At 44.7% G+C, this 12,237-nt stretch overlaps 1 protein-coding gene across 1 annotated transcript in view; it reads left to right on the plus strand.

Annotated features, from left to right (window-relative positions):
• LOC115112107 (neural-cadherin-like) overlaps nucleotides 1-12,237 on the plus strand; it is a 218,643-nt gene that overhangs the window by 202,901 nt on the left and 3,505 nt on the right. Inside the window, 4 exon segments of the mRNA XM_065011153.1 lie at nucleotides 775-1,039; nucleotides 1,622-1,802; nucleotides 2,826-3,070; nucleotides 11,635-11,789. Coding sequence (XP_064867225.1) covers nucleotides 775-1,039; nucleotides 1,622-1,802; nucleotides 2,826-3,070; nucleotides 11,635-11,789 — 846 coding nt within the window.

The raw sequence follows: 12,237 nt of genomic DNA on the forward strand, positions 1-12,237 counted from the left end.
TAATTCAAACGGTTTTAGAAGCTTTAGAGTGTTTTCTATCCAATAATTATTATTATATGCATATATTAGCAATTTTGGACAGATTTTTTTTCAGTTTACTATGGGCACGCAATTCATCCAAAGGGGGCAGTATTGTCCCGAGCCTTAACAGGATTAAGAGGGGTCTCTGGAATCTTCAATGATGAAAAGTATTGACTCTCTTGTGATTCTATGCCAGCAGTAGTCTGAAGTCAATAACCCCTCTACCCTCTCCTCTCCCCTTCTCCTTCAGATCTACTAAGGACCTACTGTCCTACTGCTATAACGCTCTCTCCTCTCCTCCAGATCTACCAGGACCTACTGTCTGTTTTCTATAACTCTCTCCTCTCCTCCAGATCTACCAGGGCCTACTGTCTGTCTTCTATAACTCTCTCCTCACCTCCAGATCTACCAGGGCCTACTGTCTGTCTTCTATAACTCTCTCCTCTCCTCCAGATCTACCAGGACCTACTGGCCGTCTTCTATAACTCTCTCCTCTCCTCCAGATCTACCAGGACCTACTGTCTGTCTTCTATAACTCTCTCCTCACCTCCAGATCTACCAGGGCCTACTGGCTGTCTTCTATAACTCTCTCCTCTCCTCCAGATCTACCAGGACCTACTGTCTGTTTTCTATAACTCTCTCCTCTCCTCCAGATCTACCAGGACCTACTGTCCTACTGCTATAACTCTCTCCTCTCCTCCAGATCTACCAGGACCTACTGTCTGTTTTCTATAACTCTCTCCTCTCCTCCAGATCTACCAGGGCCTACTGGCTGTCTTCTATAACCTGGGAGACGGAGACTACAACCTGACACTGCCCTCCTATCGCCTGGACAATGGTGAGTGGCACGAGGTCTACCTGGATCGACACGACAACGAGCTGACCCTGCGTCTGGATGGAGGCGGGGGCAGACGGGAGGCCAGCGCGGCTCCAGGCCGGAGCCGAGAGATCATCACCGACCCAACAGTGGTGATGCTGGGAAACGCCTTCTCCTCAGGCTCCAACAAGAGCTTCCAGGGTGAGAAGACTGCAGGGAATGGGGCAATGATGGGAAAGGGCTAGGCTGGGCGTGCGAGGCAGACAGTTAGTGACAGATGGAGAACAGAGCATTCTAAAGTGCAGCCAGAATTAGGGGCTTTATCAATTCATAATCCGCTTTTTAGTGAGATTACAAAGTATTGTATTGCTGATTATAAATTATTCGTATGACTGGTGAATAAATCATTCACACAAATGCATCTTTAGAGTTAGGGGATGATGGCTGCCCTAGGGGAGGTTGGTATGAGATGGATAAAGTGTGAGGCGGCTATGAGAGTGTGCAGTGCAGTGCTCTGCAGTGCTGTGGATATGGCATGTGACATGCAGGGAGAGAGACAGTAGAATGTGCAAATACAAGGGTGGTCAGCCAACTTTGCCTCAGGCAGAAACAGACAGTGTGCGTGTTTATTAAATGGACTTTAAAAGCCTTTTCCCTGAAAGACTAGTGTGTCAGCGCGTCAGACCATGGCAAAGAAAGTAAGTGGTGTGTGTGTGGATGTGTGTGTGTGTGTGTGTGTGTGTGTGTGCTTGATTATCATTCTGTCCTCTCCTCTCGCTTAAGGTTGCATGCGGGACCTGAGGCTGAACGGTCGATACGTACCTCTGGATGGCCAGTCCAGAGACGGGATCTCTGTGGTCAGCTCCCAGGGGCTCTCTGTGGGCTGCTCCTCCGACTCCTGCAAGAGGAACCAGTGTAGTCCCCCCTTCACCTGCGTTGACCTCTGGAGAGTCCATGAGTGCAGGTACGCACAATCGAACACAATTATCAAATCTCTCTCTATATAGCTTATGCAAACACACCGAGGCCCTCTCGGTCTTCTTCAAGGACTACAGCCTCCGAAGCCAGTGGCTCATCCTCTCTTTAATCTTCGACAAACATCCCCTCATCCCCCATCAGTCAGAGGCACAGTGCAGGGGGCCTGGAAAAAAACTGGCCCTTTGATACACCTCAGTCCTGCGGGGCTGGCTGTAAACATGCCTGAGTCAAATGTTGACAGGCAGTGTGTGGGCAGCTATTTGACTCAGGCTCTGTTCTAGCTCCTCTCTCTGATCCTGGAAATGGTGGTGGTTTTAAGAGGCTGTCGAAAGACACAGGGATGTGTTGTTTTTCAACAGCCTGCAGGCTGCTCATCGTCACTGCTGCTCGTCAGCCTGGTTTAATGCTCTGTGTGAGTTCTGCAGGAGTCAGCCTGGTTTAATGCTCTGTGTGAGTTCTGCAGGAGTCAGCCTGGTTTAATGCTCTGTGTGAGTTCTGCAGGAGTCAGCCTGGTTTAATGCTCTGTGTGAGTTCTGCAGGAGTCAGCCTGGTTTAATGCTCTGTGAGAGTTCTGCAGGAGTCAGCCTGGTTTAATGCTCTGTGTGAGTTCTGCAGGAGTCAGCCTGGTTTAATGCTCTGTGTGAGTTCTGCAGGAGTCAGCCTGGTTTAATGCTCTGTGTGAGTTCTGCAGGAGTCCAACTGGTTTCACATCATACGTGTGTACGCCGATGTGTGTCTCTGTGTCTGGGCGTATCTGAATCACAGAGCAACCACACCGTAACATTTGTTTTCACAGAAGGAGAAGCAAGATGCAGGTAACATGGAAAAGAGTCTAAATCATGAGTAACTATTTCATTGAGATATATTGATTTTGACCAACGCACTGTGTAATCCTCAGAACACAGCAGAGGACCAAAATAGAAGCAGGAAATCAGAAAGGAGAGATCTAACCTCTGTTTTATCTCTCTCTTTGTCTCCTCTCACTCCTCCCTCCATCTTTTGTTTTTAGATGTCCCCCTGGCCACATGGTGAAGGTGAACGGTACTGTAAAGTTCTGCGTCTACACCCTGTGTGCCAGTCGGCCGTGCCACCGGGGCACCTGCGTGGCACAGTCGCCCTCCAAGTTCACGTGCCACTGCCCCGAGGGCTACCGGGGGCGCCACTGCGAGGTGGCGCTGGCCATCTACCGAGACGACGTGGGCCTGAGCTTCAGCTCCCTGTTCGCCATTTGCATCTGCTTCATGGCTCTGCTAGGTAGCTATACCAACTACTGCCTGCTCTGGCTCTGGTGACTGACCGCCCCACCTGCCTGCCCATTTGCCTGCCCGTCTGTCCGTCTGTCTGTCTGTTCGTCTGTCCGTCTGTCCGTCTGTCTGTCTGTGTCTGCCTGTCTGTCTGTCTGTCTGTCTGTCTGTCTGTCTGTCCGCCTGCCACCCCTCTGTCTGTCTGTCTGCCTGTCTGTGTCATCTCCATGGTAACACTGGACATCAAAGCCTTCCCTTTTTTGCTCTTCTCCCCATCCCGTTCAACCTCTTTTCACGACCATCTCCCCTATCGTTCTATCAGCTGAAGTAGAGTACTGTGCTGTAAGTCCATTGACAGGTCTAGTAGAAATTGCCTGAGTCATACAGTGACAGTGTGTGGGCAGCGTAATGGACCGTGCTATGGTAGCAAGGTCCAGCTTATACTCTAGTTATAACAGGCAATGCAAATGCGTCTCTTTTGACCTTTTGACCAGTACTCAGTAGTCCACCTTGATACGTACCTTTTGGTCAATCTAGTGTTAGCCAGTCGTAGTCAGTCACTAGATCAGTTGTGCTGGCTGTCTCCCACTGTCCTCCCCTCTACCCTCATTGGACATTCAGCTTCAGCCGTCGCTCCAAACAGACCTAAAAAACGATTGCTAAGCTCGAAATGATCATTTCCCCTCTCGTACCTTTGCTTAATTTTAAAGGCAACATGACCTTGATCATCCACAGCCACTGTTGCTTTTTAAGTGTTCATTACTTGATTTGTAGGCGCACAATGTGCTGTTTACCCGAAGCCCAAAGAAAGTGAGATCAATGCACTAGGGCTTTGGATAGAATTTCAATTGGCCAAGCATTCCACGCACAGAAACGTAAGTATCAAGAGAGAGGTTTTCTTCCCAGCTGCATTCAATACAGTTTGTTTGGAGTCAATCCAAGCAGTTCAATAACTGGGAGTGTAAAGGGCTCTGGGTCTCTTGACATTAAGCCGAACAAAAAGCATCTCATTCTGAGGCTTCCTTTTCTTAACGGCTAATAGGTTTATGGCATGACGCGAACGCTATACGCCTCCACCTCCTCACCCACTCCAATTCCTCCTCTCACCCACCTCTCTCCTCCGTTGGATGGTGAAGGAACCTCTCCCTTCTCTCACGCGTTCTCAGCTAGCTACTGTACAGCTGTGAGGAAGTAGCAAGAGGCCTACTCCTCTTGTCCGAAAAGCAGGTCTCAGTAAAGCTTGCCAGAACTATAGTGGAGAGGGAAAAATTGAACCTGTGAAAATTCCCCAATGTTCAGTTTTGCTGTCATAGACTAAAAGCTCAAATATTTTTGTTGGGAATAAGCTGTGCCTTTTGACTGCAGTGTGTGGGTGTTTTGTAGGAGGGTGGTGTTAGGCTCAGTTAAAGGGTCCAGCTTTTAGGTCTTGCTTGTTAGATCAATGATCAGTGTGTAGCCCTAAAGGACCAATTTAGGCCCATAGAGCCACAGAGAAAATAGCAGGTGTAGTGTGCCGGGTGTGTGCTGCCAAGGTGCCTTATATTGAGGGGCAGAGTGGACATCTCTCCAGATACTGTACCTCCTGATATTTGTGTTTTTCCCCCCACAATTTGAATAGCCAATAATGCCTTGTTTTTTTGCAGACTTGCAGCCTCTCCTCTGGCTATGTTTGTTGTATGTCTCAGTATGCCCCTTAGCCACCCAGCGGGCTCGAACCTATGACTACAGGATGCTCTGGCTTTTACACCACTGTGCCAGAGGGCTCGTCATGGGCACGATCAACGATTACAGTATAATGACGTCATCTACTGTATGAGTAGGGTCGGTTAGTCTGCAGATGTTTCAAGGTTGTCCAGTGACCTCAATGATAAGAGACAAATGCAAAAGGCACAGGTGTCCACAGTGTACAGAAGTAGGAATTTACAGAACGAACCCCCTACGTGGTGGAATGTACAGAATAAATCCCTGTTTGACTACATAGTAGGGGTAGCTGATTGGGTAACATGCTGTGGTTGCCGGCCTAACCTCTCCATCCGTGAGAAGAGCCTAGCTACCCATGGAGCTGGACTGCTTGGGCCGCGTGGTGCCAGGCTCTGTTTGGTGATTGCGTATCCGTGGAAACACTCAGGGTTGCTGATGTGGAAGTGAATTGACGAGCAGTGTCTTACTGCTTCCTGTCCTCACGCCAGGGCTCCTTATAAAAACACAGTGAGTCAGAGAGTCAGGGAGAGATGGAGCGGCCTCACACACATCATCCTATTAATGGTGAATGTAACCAGATTGCACCTCGAATCACTATACTAGAAACACAATGTGCATGGCAATCCACACAATACAATGCACACAATACAATCCACACAATACAATCCACACAATACAATGCACACAATACAATCCACACAATACAATCCACACAATACAATGCACACAGTACAATCCACACAATACAATCCACACAATACAATGCACACAATACAATCCACACAATTACAATCCACACAATACAATCCACACAATACAATCCACACAATACAATCCACACAATACAATCCACACAATACAATGCACACAATACAATCCACACAATACAATCCACACAATACAATCCACACAATTACAATCCACACAATACAATGCACACAATACAATCCACACAATACAATCCACACAATACAATGCAATCACACAATACAATCCACACAATCCACAATCCACACAATACAATCCACACAATCCACAATCCACACATCAATCCACACAATACAATCCACACAATACAATCCACACAATACACATACAATCCACACAATACAATCCACACAATACACATACAATCCACACAATACAATCCACACAATACAATGCACACAATACAATCCACACAATACAATCCACACAATACAATCCACACAATACAATCCACACAATACAATCAACACAATACAATGCACACAATACAATCCACACAATACAATCCACACAATACAATCCACACAATACAATGCACACAATACAATCCACACAATACAATGCACACAATACAATCCACACAATACAATCCACACAATACAATCCACACAATACAATGCACACAATACAATCCACACAATACAATCCACACAATACAATCCACACAATACAATGCACACAATACAATCCACACAATACAATCCACACAATACAATCCACACAATACAATCAACACAATACAATGCACACAATACAATCCACACAATACAATCCACACAATACAATCCACACAATACAATGCACACAATACAATCCACACAATACAATCCACACAATACAATCCACACAATACAATCCACACAATACAATGCACACAATACAATCCACACAATACAATCCACACAATACAATCCACACAATTACAATCCACACAATACAATCCACACAATACAATCCACACAATACAATCCACACAATACAATCAACACAATACAATGCACACAATACAATCCACACAATACAATCCACACAATACAATCCACACAATACAATGCACACAATACAATCCACACAATACAATCCACACAATACAATCCACACAATACAATGCACACAATACAATCCACACAATACAATGCACACAATACAATCCACACAATACAATCCACACAATACAATCCACACAATTACAATCCACACAATACAATCCACACAATACAATCCACACAATACAATGCACACAATACAATCCACACAATACAATCCACACAATACAATCCACACAATACAATGCACACAATACAATCCACACAATACAATCCACACAATACAATGCACACAATACAATCCACACAATACAATGCACACAATACAATCCACACAATACAATCCACACAATACAATGCACACACAATACAATCCACACAATACAATGCACACAATACAATCCACAATACAATCCACACAATACAATCCACACAATACAATCCACACAATACAATCCACACAATACAATCCACACAATACAATCCACACAATACAATCCACACAATACAATCCACACAATACAATCCACACAATACAATCCACACAATACAATCCACACAATACAATCCACACAATTACAATCCACACAATACAATCCACACAATACAATCCACGCAATACAATCCACGCAATACAATCCACACAATACAATCCACACAATACAATCCACACAATACAATCCACGCAATACAATCCACACAATACAATCCACACAATACAATCCACGCAATACAATCCACACAATACAATCCACGCAATACAATGCACACGGCGTCTTATCTGAAATAGAGAGATTGATGTACTTCTCAATTCATTTTATTGAATGAAATGGTATAGCAAGACACATCACCAACTGCTACCTGAATCACTTAGTGAGACATTTCTAAACATTTGTTTGTGAGAGTGTATTTTACTCAGCGGCATCCCCAAATGGTTAAGTCAGTGCGAGGATCTTTTATTTTTTTAGAGGACAGGGCTGAAATCAGTGAACCAACAAGTGGTCCTGTTTCTGCCACGACCAAATAGCTCAAATGCTGTTGTGACGCAGTTGAATCTGCTTGTCACGTGTGCTCTCTCTCACCAGCCTGCTCGTTATGGCGCACACCTGTCACCCTCGTTACCATCAGCGCATTATGACACTCACCTGGACTCCATCACCTCCTTGATTTACCTGCCCTATACATGTCACTCCCTTTGGTTCCTTCCCCAGGCGCTATTGTTTCTGTTCCAGTGTTAAGTCTGTGCGTTGTTTGTGTTTTTTTGGTTTGATGTGGCATTTTATTTATTTGATTAAAACACTCACTCCCTGAACTTGCTTCCCGACTCTCAGCGCACATCGTTACACTGCTCTCCTCAAAATGTCCCCATACTTGTCAAATTCCTACCTGTGTATGGTGTATAGAATCACATTCTTTTAATGAATATATAAATATGTTGGACGAACGTTAGAGTAGTGCGATACTATTTCATGTACCTTTGAATTGAGTTACAAGCATCCTTTTGTCACTATGTAAAGCTCTGTGCCATAAGATATTTGAATCACATTTATAATAAAACACTATTCTCAAAACCCGTTTGTCTTCATAATTTGTTTTCCATACTCATATCCTCGTCTTTCTCTATCATTCCCATTGTTCTGATTCAACCTTTGTTCTGAAGGTTTCTTTGTCTTTTTAAATCAGTAATACTTATGTTGTCTTCTTCCTACTTTGCTACTGAAACTGCTTGTTGATTGATGTCTGCATAATCTATATTGTTTGTCCAATAATTCACAGTAAACCTGTTATTGACTAATTGTGAAAAGTATTGATCTCTAGCAAGATACAACATCAATTATCCATCATTAAGCTATAGGGATACAGAGAGAATGTTTCTAACTACACTGGGACAGAGTGTTGTCTACCAGCTGTGTGTGTGTAACAACAGGTTCTAAGAGACTGTAAATCTGGCAAGTGAGGCGACACACTGAAAACTCATGGTTGAAAGGAATGGAACAGCTTGGTTCTCCACTATTTCAAGGTGTTGACTGATATTCTGGATAACTGGCGCGCGCGCCCACACACACACACACACACACACACACACACACACACACACACACACACACACACACACACACACACACACACACACACACACACACACACACACACACAGAGAGAGAGACAGGGAAGTCAGTCGGACTTCCCTGTGTGTGTGTGTATGTATTCGTGTGTGCAGTGTAGGCTCGGCCAAATCCCTTCAGTCCTGCACTCGGTTCCAGATTAGTTTAGCTTTTCATCCTAAAGTCTGAGTCTGTTGTGAGGTGGGATTGAAAAAGTAGTCTCAGTCAGAGAGAGAGGAATACAAATATACCTCTTTTATGTCTCCTCTTTATTGTCCTTCCTGTATCCGGATTAGTTTCCACGGTGACAGGCATAAATGCCACAGCTGTTATACGGTGATGTTGGCTGGAGCCTTTTAAATGTGTCTCTGGACTGTGTGTCTCTTAGAAAAAAGTGTATTTGGCTGTCCCCACAGGAAAACCCTTTGAAGAGCCCTTTTGGTTCAAGGTAGAACCCTCCTGGCTTCCATGTAGAACCGTTTCCACAGAGAGTTCTACATGGAGCCCAAAAGGGTTGTACTTGGAACCAAAAAGGGTTCTATCTGGAACCCGAAAGGGTTATCCTATGGAGTCAACACTGTGGGTTTGGAGCCTCAGCTGTCTCTTTGCTAGGGATGGAATGAGGGTTATATGACAAACCATTTAGCCAATGAATGATAACCTGGAACCAATAGAGGTATGAGATGAGCAAAAAGTGGAGCAGAGAGAGAGAGAGTCAATGAGAGAGGACAGAAATTTCAGTGAGAGCGAATGACAGAGAAGGAAGGGGTGGCAGGGAGGGAGAGGTACACAGACACCGAAAGACAGCGAAAGGGATTAGAGGTACAAGGGATTGAACGAGAGAAAGGAAGAGAGAAATGGAAAGACACACACTGAGTGATAGATTGAGGAGTGGAGGGAGCGAGAGCAGGCTTTGCTAGGCTCGCTGCAGTAAACAGCATTATAGTTTGATGGCCTTGAGCCTGCTCATTATTGACTAGGATTGATTTATTTAGAGATTCTCATCTCGCCATGCTCTCACTACGGGGATGCTCTCACTATGGTGTAACAGGGGAGAGAGGGAAAGCAGGCGTTTCTTCCTCTCTCCACGTTCATATGGGTCTGAGATGAGAAAAGTCTACACTATATACTGTTCTCGTGCATAAAGAATCTAGCTATCATTACACAATATGGATTTGTGCTGAAATCAGAAATATAACTGTTTCAGTATTTTGCCATAGGGTATGCAAAACAGTATGCTTTTCTCTTGGTTGAATTATACACTTGTCTTATAATTAGGTATTTCATGACTAGTAAATTACAACTTTTTTCCACTCAAAAAGACCCCAAGTGGTGCAGAAAAACAAACAAACATTCTTCAGTGATATAACTTTTTTATATATTTTTTTATTCCAAATGAGTGCATCTCAGGACACAACTTGATGCACATGCCAGTGTCTATATTACATTTTCATGAGTGTGGTAGAAACAATAAAAAACATTTTTTGTGATATTTCATAGCCTGGTATAGACTGTGGTGTGTGTTAGACGTTGGGATGCATGTTGTCTATCTTAGGGGTTATGGACAAGCTTGTGTGAGGTCGCTAGTTGGGTGATGCAATCGATAGTACAGGCTTTGTTAGGGTTCTGATACAAGAGGAGAAGAGAGGAGAGGAGGAGAAGAGATGAGAGGGAAAAAAAATGGCTCGGAGGCAGACTGCAGCTAGCCCGCCACTCAGACCTCCTCTGCTTGGTAATCAGAGCAACAGTTCAGCTCCTGCAGAGAACAGGCACACATCTCTCAATCGGAGAGGGCCTTTGAAGACACACAACCCAATAAGGAAGTCTCTATGAGCTCTGACCTGAACCTAACTTCAGAGTAACCTTTTTCTTAATCACACAACACTCTCAATCCAAGTGATGACAGACAGTCATACACAAACACTGTGTTTTGGAGTTAGAGACGGCGGCCTTCAGAACACACAACTAGAACAGCATTGCGTGTCAATCTCGGAGACTTTCTTTAACACCTCACTCTCACCTAGATGAGCATTTCTCGTCTTAAGACAATTGCAACATTTCAGTAATGTTGCAATAGATAGAGAAACAGACAGGCATGGGATTGCATATTCCCGTGCAATAGACCCAGCGCTACAAAGCCCTCTAAAAAGCGACTTGATTTTCTTGTGACACGTGTGCGAGGAGGGTGAACATTGTCTTCGTAAATTGATATATAAAATAAATTGCCGGTGTTGCAGCTTGTTTCTGGTTGGGTACACCGGTACCTAACTTCTGTCGAGTGAGAGTTCACTCAGAGATTGCCCTGATAATTGGGAGATTTAAATTCAATCCGTCTCAGCCTGTCACCCTGGTCCCCTTGCTAAGTGACACCTTATCAAACTACTGCTAGGTGAGCACGCAACAATCAACAGATAGAACCAAAAACAAATAAGGGCAATTGAGATGGAGAGAGGGATATCAAAAAGGAATTTGAACAAACTGAAATGACAGGCAGAGAGAGAGAGAGAGAGAGAGAGAGAGAGAGAGAGAGAGAGAGATATGCAGGAGGGGAGGAGGAAATCTGAGGAATGATCAAAGCAGAGAAGTTGAGTCAGATAAGGTGTGATGGAAGGGGGAGGGAGGGGTACAGGATAGAGAGATTTGTGGAGAAGTACTGTATGGGTACATAATATACTCTAAAGGTCACAGCAGTCTATAGGGGAGGATTGATTTTGAGAGTACCACTTGCCACTCTGCAAAGAGAGCCCTTATTTGCTAGCCGTCATAGCAGTCCGTCAGCAGTCTGCCTGTCAGGCCTCTCAGCACCAGCCGTCATGCTGATAATGCAATGTCAAATCAACGCAGTGGAAACGGTTCACGCAGTCACTTCTAATCAAACTGAACCAGGAACTTTCTCTCTCTCTCTCTGTGTGCGTCTGTCTCTTCCTCCTTCTGTGCTCTCCGGTGCCCCCTAGTGCTGCTGCTGGGCATCTTCCTGTACACCCGCTGGCGCAGTTACAAGGGCCTAAAGGAGGGCGTTTACCACGTGTCAGCTCACCATGACGGCTGGGAGGACATCAGAGAGAACGTGCTCAACTACGATGAGGAAGGAGGAGGAGAGGAGGACCAGGTAAGAGCTAACACATTTACATTTACATTTAAGTCATTTAGCAGACGCTCTTATCCCCTTCACACAATGGGATAATGTGCCTTTTGGTCCCTTGTCACAAACAGTTTCAATGAAGACAGTCCCAGACTGAATCTGTGAAGTGAAATAATTCCGTTTGGATTACAGGCAAGGCATTATGGGTAGTACACTTGCTCAAGCACGCTCCTCTTCCCCACCATGCCATTGTAACACCTTCTCCTTCTGGTTCACCTCCTACTCCAACTAGAAAGCAACCAGTGGAGTGTTTGTATGTTCACAATCTCCTTACACACAATTAGACATAATGTGATTATCAGATGCTTGGTGATGCCACAATACTTTAGGTCCTCTGGTGGATCTTTAGACGTGAACGCTGCAGCAGCACACAGGCTTTGCACACTTTTCTCATCAGGTAATCCATTACGGAGCA

The sequence above is a fragment of the Oncorhynchus nerka genome, linkage group LG27 (genome assembly GCF_034236695.1).
Source record: "Oncorhynchus nerka isolate Pitt River linkage group LG27, Oner_Uvic_2.0, whole genome shotgun sequence".
Lineage (NCBI taxonomy): Eukaryota > Metazoa > Chordata > Actinopteri > Salmoniformes > Salmonidae > Oncorhynchus > Oncorhynchus nerka.